The 19909-nt window shown below is 40.3% G+C and overlaps 1 protein-coding gene across 4 annotated transcripts in view; it reads left to right on the top strand.

Annotated features, from left to right (window-relative positions):
* Positions 1-9308: 9308 nt before the first annotated feature.
* The window catches only part of Aplp2 (amyloid beta precursor like protein 2), a 73335-nt gene continuing 62734 nt past the window's right edge, over positions 9309-19909 (top strand). For 2 of the 4 annotated variants that reach the window (XM_076846169.1, XM_076846167.1), the window contains exon 1: positions 9309-9505. In XM_076846169.1, the coding sequence (XP_076702284.1) occupies positions 9401-9505 (105 nt within the window). In that variant the 5' untranslated portion in view covers positions 9309-9400. The remainder of the gene's footprint in view (positions 9506-19909) is intronic. The other 2 variants (XM_076846170.1, XM_076846168.1) reach the window with 1 other exon arrangement.

Genomic DNA, 19909 nt, shown 5'->3' with positions numbered 1-19909 from the left:
TTTCAAATGTGTTCTTTTTACCAGCACTTTCTTATCAAGAGCAAACAGCAAAACTCCATACTCCACAGGAGACAGTTTTTGTTCCCTCTTTCAACAGGGAGCATCTTGGAAGAGATGACTGTAAATTATTAGCTCTCCTCACTGAGGAGCCATTTAAATTTTTGTTTTCTTCAGTGGCCTCCAAGGTTAGTGGTTCTCTCTCAGTCCTCATATTACTTTTCTAACTTTTTAAAGTTATTTGGGATTGAGTCCAGGGGAGCTCTACCATTGAGTTACACCCCCAGCCCTTTGTATTTTTTATTTTGAGGCAGAGTCTTGCTGAGTTATCCAGGCTGATCTTAAACTTGAGATCCTCTTTCTTCAGCCTCTGAAGCATCTACGATGACAATGTGTGCCACTATGTCTGGTGGCTTTTCTAATTTTTGACTCTATTCTGTGATTATAAATATTAATTAAATGAAAAATAACACATCCTTTTAGTTTCTCTCTGCCTTTCTTGTTGCAGTCTGCATTGGCTATCTTATGGATTTAATTAATAAACTTTGGGTTGGTAACTCTTCATATTTTAATTCTGACTCTATCCTCTCTTTGTGCTTCCCCCGCACACACACACTCCCCGAGTAATTCCTAAGCATCTCATGCTAGAGATGTTGCTGGAATTTCACATCTCCATATTCTTCTCATCCCAATAATCATTTTTTCCCTATTTCTGTCAATGGCATTTTCATTATCGTGTTCTCCTAGGTGCCACTTTGGGGCACTCAAGTTTCTTTTCATTCCTCCTCCCTTTTCTTCACTCTACTTCACTGATTTCCTGGGTCAGTGACTGGCTAAAACTACACATTTTTACCTTTTCACCTGTCTCCTTTCTAATCCTACTGCAACTCTCTCAGATCTGCCCTACTGATTTTCCCCCAAGATATATACCTAGCTGCCTCCTTACCTCCAGCTTCTAGTTCATTCCTCATCTAGTTATCACTTTCATTCTTGCCTAAAAGCCAAGAATTATGTTCTTATCCAAAGGATTCTATGACTTCTTTTGGTAAACCCATTGGACTGTACTACCTTAATCATGTATCATGAACTTTGTGTTCTAATTAAGTGAAATGTTCATGTCTTAGCTTACCTATTTCACATTTTTCCAGTCTCATGCTTTGCTTGCACTGTTTCTTCATACTTCATGTTCTCCCCTGACACTACTTATGTACATCCTGTATATATTCCCAGGAAATTTTGCATGTCTCCTCTATGACCTTGGTCTGAGGTCCTTACCTAGGTGTAACCAACTTCCTTCTCCTCTTCATTCCCCCAAAGCCTTCAGTTCTCCCCATATGCATTTATGACTTTCCATCTGGTACTATCTTATGAACGTACAAGTTTCCTCCTCCCCAGTAGATTGCAAAGCTCATTTGATTATATATTTCATTCAGTAATTTTTTATTTTTTTTTGGTGCTGGGGATTGAACCCAGGGTCTCAAACATGCTAATCATATGTTCTACCACTGTGTTACATTCCCATTGCAGCAATATTTTTTAAATGTCCACTAAGTACAAATAGAATGCTACAATGTGGAGATAATAAAACATGGTTCCTCCCTTCAAGGAACTCATGATAAAAACAAATGATTCATACTTAGTTTACTTAATAATATCGTGATAGAGATGTGTACACAATGTTTTGGGGAACACATTGCAAACTCATGCTGGAAGGGGAAGGAGAAGAGAAGAAAATTCCCATAAAAAGGTGATGCCAAACCAAGTCAAGGCAGCCAAGGCTGAGTGGGAAAAGGACAATTTGGGTAGTGGGAGGCAGATATTTCAAGGTTACCAGTGGTAGGCCAAGGTATATAACTGATTCACACTTATTTCCCTTCCTTCACAGGTTATACCTGTGTTAAACCAGGATTGTTGCATTATAAAGTCTTAACCATTCTAATCTTTAATGAGAATAATAATACATCTTAATTTAAAAATCATAACTATTCTTTTTTTAAGAATTTGTCTATTACTTTATTTTTAACTGTTTTTGTATACTCCCCCTTTTAAATCTTTCTCAAGATCACAGCCTCCTATTAGTATTTCCTTTGTTTAGAGAACACTCCTTAACTTTTTTCTTTTTCGTATATGTGGTGTCGGGGATTGAACCCAGGGCCTTGTTCATGTGAGACAAGCACTCTACGCACTGAGCTACATCCCCAGCTCCCATAATTATTCTTACTATTTGTTGTTAAATCCTCTTTCTTTAATGAAATGGTGGTGATAATAAGTCGTGTCTTCATGGAATAAAATATTTTAAGAGGTGGTGTCTCCAGCTGGGGATGTAACTCAGTGTAGAATGTTTGTGTAGTAGGCACAAGGTTTTGGGTTCAGTTACCAGCACTAAAAAAAGAGCAGATGGGTCTCTTATGTTGCCCAGGCTGTGCTTGAACTCCTGGGCTCTTGCAAATCTATCTTAGCCTCCTGAGTAGCTGAGATGCACACCACCATGTCTCCCTTATGTGTCTTAGTGCTTTTATTTAAAAAAAAACTAAAAATACTCTTAATTTTAAGTTAGTTCTTCCAATTAAAAATGTTTTTCCTTTTCCATGATATCCAAGAATCAAGCAACCACTACTTTAGAGCAGGTGTTCTGAAAACTATTAGTGGGCTGGCGATGTAGCTGAGTGGTAGAGTACTTGCCTAGTATGCTTAGATCCCTGTGTTCAAGCCCCAGCACTAACAAAAAGCAAACCAACAACAACACAACTATTGGGAAGAGCTTTGAACATATATGCATATACTGATTCCCTTGGATATCCCAGCCTTAGAGATTTAGGATTTCTGAGACTTTAAAAAAATTTTTTTTTTTAGTTGTTTAGGAACCTTTATTTATTTATTTATTCACACATGGTGCTGAGAATCAAACCCAGTGCCTCACACATGCTAAGCAAGTGCTCTACCATTGGGCTACAACCCCAGCTTGAGACTGGGACTTAAAATAAAACTCCTTGTTGAGGCTGAGATTGTGGCTCAGTGGTAGAGCGCTTGCATAGCACATGCAAGGTCCTGGGTTCTATCCTCAGCACCACATTAAAAAAAAATAATAATAATAAAATAAAATAAAGGTGTTGTGTCCATCTACAACTAAAAAATAAATATTAAAAAAAATAAAACTCCTTGTTGATTCTGAAAAACATCCTGATTTGGGAACAACTATCATAGCCCTATTTATGCACCCCCATCTCCATGCCCCATATGTGCTGGATAAATGAACAAGAGGATGCTGCTAATGTAATTATACAGACAGGGACATGAACTTTGATTTTTTACAACAAAGAAATGCACTTGTCTTAGGTGTACATGGAAGACACTGTTTTAGAAGAAAGTCTGATTTTTAAGAAGATGGAAAGAACAAATTATGGCCTTTTACTTTTATGCACAAAAGTTACTAAAATGAAAACATATCACTCTTTTTTTATATTTTTTTATAATTTTAATATTTTTTAGTTTTTGGAGGACACAACATCTTTATTTGTATGTGGTGCTGAGGATCAAACCCGGACTGCACGCATGCCATGCGAGCGTGCTACCGCTTGAGCCACATCCCCAGCCCAAAACATATCACTCTTAAACCTGAACTGGAAATGAGGAAATCTACCCCATTCACAATATCCTCAAAAAAAATAAAATACTTGGGAATCAACCTAACAAAAGAGGTGAAAGATTTACACAATGAAAACTACAGAACCCTAAAGAGAGAAATAGAAGAAGATCTTAGAAGATGGAAAAATATACCCTGTTCATGGATAGGCAGAACTAACATCATCAAAATGGCAATATTACCAAAAGTTCTCTATAGGTTCAATGCAATGCCAATCAAAATCCCAACAGCATTTCTTATGGAAATAGATAAAGCAATCATGAAATTCATATGGAAAAATAAAAGACCCAGAATAGCAAAAGCAATTCTAAGCAGGAAGTGTGAATCAAGAGGTGTAGCGATACCAGATTTCAAACTGTACTAGAAAGCAATAATAACAAAAACAGCATGGTACTGGTACCAAAACAGGAGGATGGACCAATGGTATAGAATAGAGGACACAGAAACCAATCCACAAAATTACAACTATCTTATATTCGATAAAGGGGCTAAAAGCATGCAATGGAGGAAGGATAGCATCTTCAACAAATGGTGCTGGGAAAACTGGAAATCCATATGCAACAAAATGAAACTGAATCCCCTCCTCTCGCCATGCACAAAAGTTAACTCAAAATGGATCAAGGACCTTGATATCAAATCAGAGACTATGCGTCTGATAGATGAAAAGGTTGGCTCCGATCTACATATTGTGGGGTCGGGCTCCAAATTCCTTAATAGGACACCCATTGCACAAGAGTTAATAACAAGAATCAACAAATGGGACTTACTTAAACTAAAAAGTTTTTTTCTCGGCAAGAGAAACAATAAGAGAGGTAAATAGGGAGCCTACATCATGGGAACAAATTTTTACTCCTCACACTTCAGATAGAGCCCTAATATCCAGAATATACAAAGAACTCAAAAAATTAAACAATAAGAAAACAAATAACCCAATCAACAAATGGGCCAAAGACCTGAACAGACACTTCTCAGAGGAGGACATACAATCAATCAACAAGTACATGAAAAAATGCTCACCATCTCTAGCAGTCAGAGAAATGCAAATCAAAACCACCCTAAGATACCATCTCACTCCAGTAAGATTGGCAGCCATTATGAAGTCGAACAATAACAAGTGCTGGCGAGGATGTGGGGAAAAGGGTACTCTTGTACATTGCTGGTGGGACTGCAAAATGGTGAGGCCAATATGGAAAGCAGTATGGAGATTCCTGGGAAAGCTGGGAATGGAACCACCATTTGACCCAGCTATTGCCCTTCTCGGACTATTCCCTGAAGACCTCAAAAGAGCGTACTACAGGGATACTGCCACATCGATGTTCATAGCAGCACAATTCACAATAGCTAGACTGTGGAACCAACCCCGATACCCCTCAATAGATGAATGGATAAAAAAAAATATGGCATTTATACACAATGGAGTACTACGCAGCACTAAGAAATGACAAAATCATGGAATTTGCAGGGAAATGGATGGCATTAGAGCAGATTATGCTAAGTGAAGCTAGCCAATCCCTAAAAAACAAATGCCAAATGTCTTCTTTGATATAATGAGAGCAACCAAGAACAGAGCAGGGAGGAAGATCAGGAGGAAAAGATTAACATTAAGCAGAGTCATGAAGTGGGAGGGAAAGGGAGAGAAAAGGGAAATTGCATGGAAATGGAAGGAGACCCTCATTGTTATACAAAATTACATATAAGAGGTTGTGAGGGGAATGGGAAAAAAATAAGGAGAGAAATGAATTACAGTAGATGGGGTAGAGAGAGAAGATGGGAGGGGAGGGGAGGGGGGATAGTAGAGGATAGGAAAGGTAGCAGAATACAACAGTTACTATTATGGCATTATGTAAAAATGTGGATGTGTAACCGATGTGATTCTGCAATCTTTGTAATGTTTTGAATAACCAATAAAAAAAAAAAAAAAAACCTTGGTCACAGACAAGAATGTATTTGGGATGAAAAACTGTTATTTGAGAATTGGAAAACTAGGTTTGCACCCAATAGTGTCATTTAATAAAATAGAGTAACATTTTCAAGCTTTGAACTTTGATGAACAGGACAATCAACACTTTACTAAGAATCTTTGGGCCAGGTGCAGTGGCATATGCCTGTAATCCCAATGGCTCAGCAAGCTGAATGTGAGGATGGCCTTAGGCCTGAGTGTAAGCAACTCCATTTTAAAAACTCCACTTTGAAACCTGCAGTCTCATCAGGCACACCCACAGAGCCCTCCAGTGTGGCCTCAAATGAGTTACTTCCCCTCACCCTGATAAACACAGTGAAGTCTCTGGCAGGCTGTCCTCTCCTGATATGGGGGAAAGTCAAGAAGATCAGGGTGGAGACCACCAGACCAGAAGTTTCTGACCCCAGGGTAAATGATGTTATGGAGAAATCTGGTGGTAGCTGATAAGGATTGAAAAGGGGATCAAAAGTCCCAAAATTTAGTATAAATGATAGAGCTGATGAATAGGGATTGATAAGGATTGAAAAGGGGGATCAAAAGTCCCAATATTTAGTATAAATAATAGAGCTGAAGAACAGGGATTCAGCTAGCTGAAATAAGGAGGCACTTGAGCTGGAGAGCTTGATGAGGACCTGACATCCCATCACTTGTCATTGTTTCCTGATTCCCAGCATAATCCTCACGGATCTCGAACCCTACCTCCTGGTCTGGACCTTGGTGAGAGCTGCAACTTCTCCCTAGGACCCTCTCCTAAACTACACCCCATTACACGCCAGGGAAGCCTGCCTTGGTTCTGGACCTGATCACTGCGGTTTGAGTGAGTGTGCATCTGCTGGACATAAAGCCTAAGGCTTAAGACTTTTGATCTGACATTTGAACTTAGCATGCAGAGGGAATGTCTGTCATTAGCCTGTCATGATTAAGTGTGTTTTGTAGTGCTTAGAATTAATCTAGAATTGTTTGCTGTGATTAATTAATCTAGAATTGTTTGCTGTGAATTGATTGTCTATTACAGTGCCTAGCACTAAGGATTGTCGTTTGCTTGATTAAGAACCTATAGAGTGAAAATTGTACTGAGTAATTTGAGTGAATAAAGCATTGAAAGGGGCAGAAGTATGTGGACATTCTTTATTTCTCCTCTTGACTGCATACATCTCAATTTTGCCCTCTGGAGACACTGAGGCAGGAGGATCATGAGTTCAAAGGCAGCCTCAGTAACTTAGCAAGGCCCTAAGCAACTTAGTGAGCCCCTGTCTCAAAATAAAAATTAAAAGGCAGGGCTGGGGTTGTGGCTCAGAGGTAGAGTGCTCACCTAGCATGCATGACGCACTGGGTTCAATCCTCAGCATTACATGAAAATAAAATAAAGATATTGTGTCCACCTATAAAAAATAAATATTAAAAAAAATTTAAAAAGGGCTGGGGATGTGGCTCAGTGGTTAAGTGTCCCTGGGATCAATCCTTGGTACAAAAAAAAAAAAAAAAGATTATCGATTGCTTTACCATCTTCCACCATTTATATTTAAGTCTCTTCATGCTTTCACTTTTGTACATTCATCCCCTCCCTCCCCCCATTGAATTCAGGGCCTGGTGCATAACAGGCAAGTTCTCTACCATATTCCCAGCCCTCAGTTTTCTTTTTTTGGTGCTAAGGATTGAACTCAGGGGCACTCAACCACTGAGCCACAACCCCAGCCCAATTTTGTATTTTGTTTAGAGACAGGGTCTCACTGAGTTGGTTAGTACTTTTCTGTTGCTAAGGTTGGCTTTGAGCTCATGATTCTCCTGCCTCAGCCTCCAGAGTCGCTGGTATTACAAGCATGTGCCACTGTGCTTAGCTCTCATTTTTCTTTGAATCACCTATCTGGTGAAATGAGATAGGCTTAAATACCAGGAATTTATTTCTCCCAGATCTGAAGGCTGAGAAGTCTGAAATTAAGGTGCCAATTTGGTTCCTCAGCGATGGCGCTCTTCCTGGCTTGCAGATGGCTACATTTTTATGATGGTCTCAGAGACAAGAGAATTAAAAGGAGGGGTGGGGTGGGGCAAACTCTAGTATGGTTGTCTCTTCTTTCTCATCCTATTATGAGGGCTTCCTCCCTCTAATATCCCTAAGAACCCACTTACAAATATCATCACATTGGGGGTTAGGGCCTCAACATATAATTTTGGGGGAGGGCCAAAACTCAGACCTAAACTCAAGTCAGTTCCAGAACCAGGACTAGCACCCAGATAATTGGCTTCAAAACCACTGAACACACATCTGTCGAGGCTTCCACTGTGAGGGGCATTGCAGTACGATATAGCCAAGTATCTTCAGCGGCATAGGAGGCAAGGAAATAACTAGGGGAGCAAGCGCCATAGTAGGAAATAATCCTCCGAGCATTCAGTTATGAATGATATCACATCTACTTGAGCATAGGAAGAGCGAAAATGTTCCCAATAGGTAAATATGGAGGACACAGCAGGAGCAGTGTTAGGAAGGGCTCTGTAATGGAAAGGTACTTAAAGTCTTTGGGGAATGAGGAAGAGCCAGTTTAACCACAGGAACTACTCAATGTAGGTGAGTAGTTCAAAATAATCCAGGGTTCTTCTCATTGCTCCACTCTGTTCATTCTGTGAACGTTGCCTCTTCTGTTTACTGTCAGTTGCTGAGCGTAGAGACTACTTATTTAGTTGAACCTAAAGAACTAGTCCAGATTTCTGCAGAAAGTGGTACATAAATTACAGGTTACTGAAAGGATACAAAGCTAGCACAGCCCTCGTGATGGCAAGGCCATGGTGCCAATGTGAAATGGGGCAGCAGAACCTTTTCCCAGTGAGAAGAAATGCAGTGGAGGAAGAAAACAGAAGGCAATTTTCTTGCTAGTGATCTTAAACAGAATAAGAAACCAGGATCTTTTCCTAAAACACGAGGAGGAAGGGGGCCTGGTCTTTCTACTCAGCGTGGTCCTTGCACCAGGGGTCTTCATGCAAAGCAGCTATCCCTGGTTTGGGCGGGTAAGGATGAGGCCCAAAGACCACAGGTCTACGGTGTGGAAACTCCGTCGGTTCAGGGGCAAGGAAAAGGCGAAGAAGACTGGGGGTGGGTGGGTAGGTAGGTAGGTAGGTAGGAGAGCGCGGGAGGCGGGCGCGTTCCACTTGGGGGATTGAGGGAGCAGGAAGGCTCCCTGCTTTAGTCTACCCTCTGCCTCGGGGGTTCACCTTTGGTAAATAGTCCTGGACCCTTAACGATCCATCCTGTTTTTAACAAAACCATTTTCAGAACCAAAAAGAGGGCGGTACCCAAAGGAATCTGAAAAATATTCCGCAGGGGCGGGGAAGCGGAATGTGCTTGAATCCGGAGGCTGCAGGCAGATAGACCAGCGTCGGGAACACAAATCACCGCGCGGGTGCTAGGATCCGGAGCGCACCTCGGCCCCAGCGGAGCAGAGGCCCGCGGTCCACCCACCGCACACCCCCGCGCCTCACGCCCTCGGGGTCCGAAGCGGGGGCGGGGCTGTCCGCGGTTGGGGGCGGGGCCGGGCGGGGGCGCGCGTCTGGGACTGCGGGGGGAGCAGGCTATGCCATGCACTGATTTGGTCTGGAACGAACAAGGGGCGGTGTCTTGGGGGCAGTCCTGCGGGCCAGCATTGGGTGCTGCAGAAGGAGGGCGTGGTCTTGTGAAGTCAGTTCCGGTTGGTGTAAAACCCCCGGGGCGGCGGCGAACCGGCTTCAGATGCTTCTGGGTCGCGGTGGGGAAAGCGTTCTAACCTGTGTGTGTGAGCTTGAGAGCCCAGGCTAGAACGACCCGGTGAGGGATGGCGGCCATCAGGACGGCGGCCGCCGCGGCCACGGGCAAACTCCTGGTCCTGCTGCTGCTCGTGCTTACGGCACCCGCTGCGGCGCTGGCCGGCTACATCGAGGTGAGGACTAGGCGAGTGCCCGAGCACCGTCTCCGCGAGCTGCGGGGAGCGAGGCCTGTGGGCGGGCAGTGGGGTCCGCGGCGGGCCGGAACAGGGGGCGCAGCGCGGGGTGGTAGGGGTGGTCCCGCGCTGCGGCGGGTCTGGCGCGCCCTCCCCCGCCCGCCCCTGCTTGGCGCAGTGCTAAGCGCTGAGGTCGGACCGCCTCCGCCGCCGCAGAGGCCAAATGAAAGGCGTCGGGGCTGCGGGGCGCTGGGGGCGGCAGGCCGCCTCGGCCGCCCCGACCGCCCCAGCCCCCAACCTGCCCGCGGCACCGGTACGTTCTCCGGGGACCCAGAGCCGCCCGGGCGCTCGCCCCACCCTCCCTCGGGAAAATGCTTGTCTCTGCGAGTGCCCTGCGGCCCCGCCGGCGTTCGTGGGGCACTTGCCACCGCCTCTTCGCATCTCGCACCTCGGGGTCTGGGTCCCCTCGGAGGCGGTCCTGCACACACCCGGTTCACTCTCTCCCACGGCGGCAGGGCCTCTGGTCACCGGGCTCCCACCTGCAGACGGCAGGCTAAGCCTTTGTTGGCCAGGTGGACTTTGTTGTGGGATGCGGCTCCGCAGCCTCGGCTCCTGGCTAGCGGCTGCTTTGCCCGGCGCGTCCCGAGAGGCGCCCGCACCGGCTGCGGGGTGCCTTTGCTTTCCCGGCCACCGCGGGAGCCGGTGCCAGCGCACGGGCTGCGGGCCGGCAACCGGAGCCTTCCAATACAGCCGGTTGCTCAAGTTTAATGAACTATGGAAAACCTGCCTCTGGATTTGGTGTTTCCTCTTTTAAGTAGGGGGGAAAGGGTGGGGTCTTAACCAGAGAGGAAAAGTATCCTCTGAAGGCGTTATAAAAACTCTATTTAAATGCTACTTTTTTAGTGTCAGAATGTCAGTGGATGTTTCGCATCGGAGGTAACCCTGTAAAAAAAATTTTTTTTTTTTTTTTTTTTTTTTTCCGCTGCTGGGTGGTGAAGTGGCCAGGCTCCCTGGTGGTTGGCGGGAGTTCAGGCCACTGGAAAAGGCAGGGTGGCCAGAATCGGTGTGGATTGGCGTTCTGCAGCGAGGTCTGCCTTGAGCCTCCTTAGAGGATCATCCTCTGTTGCTGAAGTAGACGTGGGACCTTATTTATTTTTTTCTCAAAATAGTGCTTGAACTGTTGCACTGGAATGTGTGTTTCTATGTAGTTTATTCCTTGTGCCTGTTCGCTATAGTTAAGATTACTGTTGGTTTCTGCGTGTTGCGCTAATTTCAGAAAACGTGAGACTGGAGTTGATAACTAGGCACTGCCTGCGAACTTGTTAATAAAAACCCCAATTTAGAATGTATTATTCACTTCTATAGAATGTGTAAATATTTCCACGGCAAAAGAAATCTAATAAGAAAAAATCCGTTAAGGAATGGCTTAAAAACGTTTATATTCGTCTTGCTTAAGCTTTTTGACTGGGGGGGGGGGAGTTTTAAGTAGAAATAGTCAATGTTGATACACAGGCTTTTATTTTAGTCTCCACAAAGTGGATCCCCATAAAATGTCTCATGAAAAGCAACTACATAAGTAGAACTGGAAGGAAAAGGGAAAAAAGGGATTTTGTGTGCAAGATGGAACTTAACTAGTGAGGTAGGATGTCAGAAACCATTGTTCATACTCTTACCTCACTTTCCAGTGGTATGAAAGACTCCAGGCACTAATGAATTCATAAGAGAGGATTTATCAACTTAAAAATATTGGAGCTGGCATTGTAGCTCTGTGGTAGGGTGCTTGCCTAGTGCTGGGTTGGATTCTCAGCACCACATAAAAATATAAAAATACTTTAAAAAATATTAACATGCCTATGGAGAACGAAAAAACAATAATAGAATTGGTTGTTGTGGATTAAATTTGCTAGCCACACTGTGTTCAATTGAAAAGTCTGACTAAACAAAATAAGATATCAACTTCTGCAAAATGCTTTGTAAACGCTAGTTTATGGTAACTTTTATCTTATGGAACTGTTTTTGCCCACTTAATAAGTTATCTTTATTCTTTTGTCAGACTGGCAGAATTTTATTCACATGTATATAATTTGATTTTATTTGCTGTCAGGATTGCTTAAACCTCAATTTATATGAGAATGGCCTAAATCAGGATGTCTTTGGGGAGGCCCGTATTGAGATTAGCCAAAGGGATTCTGGCCAAATCCCTGATCAAGTTGCTTGGCACAGAATTATTGATTGGCGAATCTTTTCGTGTTGCTTGGTGTTGACTAAATTAATCTCTTACACCTGTTTAAAAAGAAACCTCCCCACCCCCTGTACTCAGGGTCACTTCCTCTGTTAAATCCAAGACCTTCTCCTGTGTGCCTGCTCCTGTTTGGAAATAAAGAGACAGTTTTTGCGTTGAAACCCTGTATGCTAAATACAACGGACATTTTAGACTTACTAGAGCTGGAACTTGTTCTGGCACATCTTAAAATAAGAGGGCCACTTGATTGACAATTTTCAGGAAACTCAAATTAAGCCCAAATGACAGTATGACAACTGAGGCACAGGAGAGAAGGCTTTGTGTTACTATTTCTGAAAGGTGGAATAGGGAATATCTAATTGTGTTTGGGAGAGGTACGTTGGTAGTGTTTCTGTTATGACTGTGTTAAAAATCTGTTGATAATAGAAGCTGTTTTATGAACTCCTTTTGTAGAGGGAATTTGTTTTATTCTCATCTAAAGTTAGGCTTTCCTATATTGTAGCCATTACCTATTGAGATAATTGTGGCTAGTGTGGCTGAGAAATGAATTTTTCTTTTTTCTTAATTTTAAGAAGTTTACATATAAAAAACGGATTGGAAAACTTGTTAACTTTGAAACAATTTTGTGTTGTAAATCTAGTTTAACTGTACATTTATGAAATCTAAATGCAGGTGGAATATTTCCTATATGGTATAACAAACTTAGCTTCTGAATTGAGATACACTGTTAAGTGTAAAATATCTGGTTTTGAAGATTTAGTGTGAAAGTTGTAAAGCATCTCACATTTTATATTGATTACATTGAAATGATAATGTTTTAGACATTTGACTAAGTGTATGAAAATTAATTTCACCAGTTTCTTTTAACTCTAATATGGCTATTAGAATTTTTTAAAAAAAATATTTCTTTATTTTTGTAGTTGGACACAATACCTTTATTTTATTTATTTTTATTTGGTGCTGAGGATGGAACCCAGGGCCTCACATGTGCTAGGTGAGTGCTCTATCTCTGAGCCACAACCCTAGCCTCTAGAAAATTTAATACTAAAAATTTAATTTTCTTGGATAGTGCTGACTTAAAGTCTACTGTTGGCCCAATGTGTTGCTATGTTTTCTTGCTTGTAGTTGGGGTTCTGCATGATCTTAAAAGTGTTTTGTTGTTGTTGTTAGGACAGTTTCCAATATACCTTTTTTCCTATTACTTTTTTTCAGTTAAATTAAAAGAATTTTTTTTTAGTTGTTAATGACCTTTATTATTTGTATATGTGGTGCTGAGAATCGAACACAGTGCCTCACACATGCCAAAGCAAGTGTACTACTGTTGAGCCACAGTGCCAGCTCCCAATTTTTTTTTTTATTTAGAAGTAACTTTACATTTAAAAAAATTCAAAACTTGTACAAACAACTTTCATACTACTTTACCCACATTTACCATTAATATTCAGAATTTGCTTTCACTGGCTGCCAGGTTTAGCTCGGTGGTAGAGAGCATGCTTAGCATGTGCTAGGCTCTCGATCTCCAGCACAGCCAAAAAAAAGGTTTACTTTAACATTTATTCTATTTACTATATTTTTTGCTGAGTTTTTTGAAAGTAAGTTGTATTCACTTTTCCCTTTGTCCTTTAGAACTTTAGTGTGTATTTTCTAAGAACCAAGGACATTCTCCTCTTACATAACCTTAGTATGGTTATCAACCTAAGGAAGTTCAACAATACCTGAATCCAGTAACAAATGTCTATAGATCCATTTGTTAGTTGACCCAAAAGTGTCCTTGCATTTGAAAACATGGTTATTTTTAAAGCTGAAGAACTCTTGAATTCTTAGCAGTAATGTGTGGAAGGTTATTTATTTTTTCAAAATACAAAAATCAGATTTTTAACTTATGTTCTTTTGACTTGGAAAAATAAAGACATAACTTTTTAAGATTCTCATATTATTTACCCTTACTGATTTTTCAGGCTTTCATGTTTTATTTTTAAAATAACAGAAGAAAATTTGTGTAGGTAATGTATACTCATTTGTAAAAACATATTAAAGGGCTGGAGTTGTGGCTCAGAGGTAGAGCACTCGCCTAGTACGCATGGGCACTGGGTTCAATCCTCAGCACCACATAAAGTAAAATAAAGACAAGTGTCCACCTATAACTAAAAAATTAAAAAACTTAAAAATATATAGATAATAAGGAATGAAAACTAATCTGAAATCTCATCCAGGAATATTGCACTGTAAACATTTTGGTGGTGTATGTTCTTCTCTATTTATCTTGTACAGAAATTTTATAAAAATGACACTATAATGATTAGTTTGAATTATCTTATAATAATTAACTCCTGAAAGAAAAGAATCTTGTTTTGTCAAAAAGTAGGGTAGGGGCTGGGGATATAGCTCAGTGGTAGAGTGCTTGCCTTGAATGCACAAGGCCCTGGGTTCAATCCTAGCACCACAAAAAAAAAAAAAAAAAAAAAAAAAGATAGGGGTAAATCTTTGTATAATAATTGTAGTTGTTGTGGAGGAACCAGTAGAGAGAGAATTCTAAATTGCCTATAATTCAATTTTCATGACTTGTTTTTTAGTGAGATAAACTAGATTACTTTTAAGCTTAATTAAATTTAGTATATCATACCTTGATTCATGACCTGAAATGGAAAGTGGATCATGTAGTTATTCATATAGAAATGGGTTTCAGTTCTTTGTATTAAGTGCAACTAATAATTGCTTTTAAGGGAATTTTTCTTTATATAAGCATCATAAATTATTATTTAATTTTAGTTTTTAAATTTTTTTTTGGTTTTGTTTATTTTTTGTGGTGCTGAGGATTGAACTCCAGGGCCTTGAACATACTAGGCAAACACCCTACTCCTGAACTACACCCCAGCCCAAATCTTTGATTTTTTAAAATTCTTTGTAAACATAACTGTAATCTTTTTTAAAATAGGAAGGTTAGAAAACTAGCCAGCTTTTCTTTTGTTATTCATTCAAGTAGTATTAAACTCCTTTTGGGGGTTTTGTGCTAGGTGCTGTAACAATATAGAAGTAACAATAAGGTTTGTTTTTACTCTTAAGAAATGCCCTTGCATGTGATTTTGAGGCCCCACCCCCAAATACTCATTGTAGACATTTGGGCTGCTCAGTTTCAAAAGCTCTCCAGGTGATTCTAAAATGCAAGTAGAGAAAACAGCTCCAGCCAATAAGAAACCCCAAGAAAACAGCAGTCTGGTTGTTATCCTCACCTAATAAGGTAGTTATTAGAGACCAAGGTTTGGCCAGGGCATAAATCTGTCCATCCTAAGTCCACTGCTTTTTCCTTTTTTTCTGTTTTTGTTTCATAATGATTATTGTTTGTTTGGATTTTTTTTTTTGTTTTTAATGTTTACTTGTCTTTCACACTACTAAAAATCTTGACATGACTATGTCTTTAAAATGCCTGTAATCCCAGTGGCTCACAGTGGCTCTGGAGGCTAACTCGGGGAGATTTTGAGTTCAAAACCAGCCTCAGCAGCTTGGTAAGGCCCTGGGCAACTTAATAAGACCCTATCTCAAAATAAAAAATAAAAAGGTTTGGGGATGAGGCTCAGTGGTTAAACCCCACTGGTTTCAGTCCCGCGTATACATATATATATCAAATGAATCAATATGAGATTTAACAATGACTCTGGAGGATATAATTGACTTCTTTGACATTTTACATTTTACACTGATTAAAAAAACTTTTGAATTTTTTTTGTATAGTGTGGAAGTTCTCTTTTTTCATCTTTATATTCTGACAATAGTTTTAAAAGAAATTATGACCCCATATGGGGAGTTTTATCACAATCCATAGCATTATTTGGAAGAGAAAAGGCTAACAGCACCAGATTTATAACTACTGATCAATGGCCAATGTGACTGTGACAGTTTTTGGAGTGAGACATGTGTAAAGGTCTCTATTTAGCAGTTTGCCATCATCTTTTCTACTCCATCTTCCTGAAACTAACTCCCCCAGTGGTTGAAGAGTGGTTACTGCATGCTGTGGAGAAAATATCTGGAGGAGCTGGGAGTAGTGGTGCACTCCTGTAATCTAGCAGCTCAGGAGTCCGAGGAGGATTGCAAGATCCAGGTCAGCAATTTATCAAGGCCTGTCTCAAAATAAAAAATAAAAGTGGCTGGGGATGCGGCTCAGTGGTTAAGTGTCCCTGGGTTTAGTTTCTGGTACCCCACCTCCACTCCCCTGCCCCCCCCAAAAAAGAAAAGAACATGTCCAGAGGAAGAGCAGGAAACCGTCTCTTCTCATATATCTCCTTTAAAGAGTGAAGAAACCTTTCTCAAAGTCCACCTTCACAAGACTCCTAAAATGTCACTGGCCAGATTATGAGCTTCTAGCCAAATCAAGCCTTTGCAGGAGAGATGGTGCTACTTCAATAGTCGTAGATTCTCAAAACCCGCTTTTTGATGAAGCAGGTGGCCAGGAGCAGGAGATGCAGCCTTGAATCAAATTGTGTGTGGTTTGAAAAGAGAACTTTGAATATTGTTAATAACCCAATGTTATCATCAGTTAACAGTGTCTGCTACGTGGACATTCTCCATTTGGGAAGTTATCCAGCTGAGCTGGGGAAAGAGAAGTAATTTTTTTTTTACTCTAAATTACCCATGGGTTAAAAGTTACTGGTAAAATTGAGACCTGTCTTAGGCATATGTGTTACCTATGCACTTCATTTTGTCATCTAGAACCCAGTGGCTGGAAAAGTGAATATTTTGACTTGCATGAACTATAAAAAGGAGATAATCTGGAATAGAAGAAAATGGGGAGATTTTTTTGGTGGTGGTAAAAACATAAATATTTTCAAATATTTCATCTTTTTCTCTGTAAGGCTAACAAATGCAGGATTTTTACCTAGAGAGATGAATTGATAGGATCTCTTTTATTTTACCCTCTTTAATTATGAATAACTGTAACATAAATATATTTAAAATACATAGCAAACATCCAGTTTTGATAAATTTAACACTTTGCCTTAAAAAACAAAACAGTACAGATATAGATACAGAAATAAAACAGAAATAAAGATCATATTTGAACTTTCCAGAAGCAAGTTTTACCTTGAGTGAGGAGTGTAGTGTTCTTAGTCATGTTTTCATGAAGCTTGCTCAGGTTTGATTACAGCTGTAGTAAATAATTTGTTTAGTGTTAAGTAAGCCCTTGGGTATTTTTGAGATTTTTAAAACTTAAAAGCATACAAAAAGAATATACCTCCTTGTATTTTCACCAAACACTTGTGTGGTCACCACCAAAGTCAAGAAAAAGAACATGGCCAAAATTTCTTTTCTGTCTCCAAAAGTAACTATTACCCTTTTATGGTAATCATTTCTTGCTTTTCTTTATAGTTTTTCCACCCAAACTTCCTCACACCACCCTAATTTTTCCTTTTTTTTAAAGCTTCATGTAAATGAAATGATTCAGTATGTATTTGCAAGTATTTGGTCTCTTTCAGCAAACCTATTTTTTAAAAAAATATTTTTTAGTTGTTGATGGATCTTTATTTTATTTATTTGTATGTGGTGCAGAGAATCAAACTCAGTGCATCACACATGCTAGGCAAGCCTGCAACCACTGAGCCACAACCCCAACCCCTCAACAAACCTATTTTTGAGAGTAGTTTGTATTGAATGCAGCTGTAATTGGTTTGTTTCCATTGCTGTGTAGTATTCTGTTGTATGAATGAAACACAATTTGTTTTGCCTATTTGCCATTTATTTCTAGTTTAATGCTGTTCTCTCTGTGGCTTTCCTTTGCGCTTTTTTTTTGGGGGGGTGGGGGTGGGTACTGGGGACTGAACCTAGGGTCACTATGTATTCTACCACTGAACTACATCCATATCCGTTCACTGTCTTGATGTCTTTTGAAGAAGGTCTTAATTTTAATGTCTAATTTTTCAGTTTTTATTTTATTTCGCTCTTGTTCTGCATGGGCGAAGGAAAGGACTCTCCTCCAGAGAGATGGGCTGGCTGAGAAATAAAAGCTAGGAAAAATAGTACTAGGAAATAACCACAGGACACAGAAATACGGTTTCAGAATGGTGGCTTCTGACAAAGAACAGAGTCTGTGCCTGGTTTATTTATATCGGAACACATCAAAGACATTTGATAGAAAGTTCTTCACCAAAACAGGATAGAGGTGGGGGCAGGTAGGCTACTCAGTCACACCCATTCCAGTGTTGCTTGGGACCTTTCTGGGCAGAGTGGAGGGGGAGTTCACTTGTAATTGGGCAATCTTAATAACAGGAATGCCACTGCAAGTTCCCAAACAACAGATCTACCCCCTCACTGCCTTCAACGCTGAAAAGGTCCTCACACATTTCACAGGTTGCTTCCTCCAACTTTATGTTAAAAAAAGTATAGTAGGTGCTTTTTGTGTCCTAGGTGCTATTTGTGTCCTGTTCTTCTTTTACTATCCTGAAGACCTAAAAATATTTTTTAAAACTGTATTTTCCCAATCTTATGACTATATATACCTTTTATTAGAATTGTTTTTTCTAAACTTCTTTTTTAATTTGTTCTTTTTAAATTCACATGACAGTAGAGCATATTTTGACATACATAGGTGGAGTAAAACTTCCCATTCTTGTGGTTTTTATATGATCTGGGATTACAGTGGTCATGTATGCATATGTGAACAGAAGAAAGGTATATCTAATTCATTATACTGTCTTTTACTGTCTTTAGGACTTTTTTTTTTTTTTGCCTTTTACATTTGGAGCTATCATCTACTTGAACTGATTTATTTATTTAGGTAGGTATATAGTGAAGGTCTTTTTTTTCCTAGTTGCTCCATATGGATATCCAGCCTGCTCCATTTATAGTCAAGGTTGTCCTTTCCCTTCTGCTCTTCTCTGCCACCTTTATTGTAAATCGGGTATCTCTGAATCTGGTTTTCTCTCTTACAGTACATTGTTCTCTTTGTCTATCCTTGCACCAGGTACTGTGTATGGTTCTATATCTAATAGAACAAGCTTTTTTTTAAACCTTGATTGTCTTTGATGGTGTCTTGGCTATTCCTTAACACATTTCTTTCTATGTAAATTTGCCAGATTCCACCAGAAACAACTACCTGTTAGGACCCTCCCTGCACAATACTGGGGATTGAACCCAGGGGTTCTACCACTAAGCTAACAGTCCCAGTCTTTTTTTATTTCATTTTAAGACAGGGTGAGGGCTGGGGTTGTGGCTCAGCGGTAGAGCGCTTGCCTCGCACGTGTGAGACCCTGGGTTCGATCCTCAGCATCACATAAAAAAATAAACAAAATAAAGACATTATGCCCATGTATAACTAAAAAAAAAAAAAAAAAGACATGGTGACATTAAGTGGCCCAGACTAGCCTGGAGCTTGTCATCCCTCCTGCTCAGCCTCCTGAGTAGCTGGGATCATAGGAATGTACCTAAGTACACCAATTGCCCACTGGAATTTTTATTGGTATTGCATGAAGTCTGGGGTTCAATTAGAAAAAAAACCTGACCCTAACCTTGAGTCTTTCAATCCAGGAAAATATCATATGCTTTCATTTAGGTCCTCTCTATACTCAATGTTTTACACTTTTTTTGCATAGAGATCTTAAACAGTTTTGTTAGGTTTATTAATAGTTTTTTTTTTCTGAGACTATCTTGTTATATTGCTTACACTGGCCTTGAACTTCAAATCCTCCTAACTCTCAAGTAGCTGGGATTATAGACATGTGCCACCATGCCCAGCTTGATGTATTTATTTTTTTGGTATCAGGGATTGAACCTAGGGACACCTAACCAGTGACCCACATCCCCAGCCCTTTTATCTGTAGCTTTGAAATTTTTTGAATATATTCTGTGAGTTTTCTTTGCATTTAATCCTTGTAGCTTTTCTTTTTCTCACTTTATTATATTGACTAGGACTCTAGTAACATGTTTTCTGTATTAGATGATATAGATTAAGCTGTTATATAACATCTTTGTCTAACTCCTGGTCTCAGAGGAAACTCTATCATTTATATGATACTAACAGATACTACCTTTTAAAAAATATTTATTTTTTAGTTGTTGTTGGACATAATACCTTTATTTTATTTTTATGTGCTGCTGAGGATCGAACCCAGGGCCTCACATGTGCTAGGCGAGTGCTCTACTGCTGAGCCCCAGGCCCAGATACCTACCACCTT

The sequence above is a fragment of the Callospermophilus lateralis genome, chromosome 2 (genome assembly GCF_048772815.1).
Source record: "Callospermophilus lateralis isolate mCalLat2 chromosome 2, mCalLat2.hap1, whole genome shotgun sequence".
In the NCBI taxonomy this organism is placed as follows: Eukaryota; Metazoa; Chordata; class Mammalia; order Rodentia; family Sciuridae; genus Callospermophilus; species Callospermophilus lateralis.
Note: the sequence above shows the minus strand (reverse complement) of the source record. Positions and strands in the feature narration are given on the sequence as shown.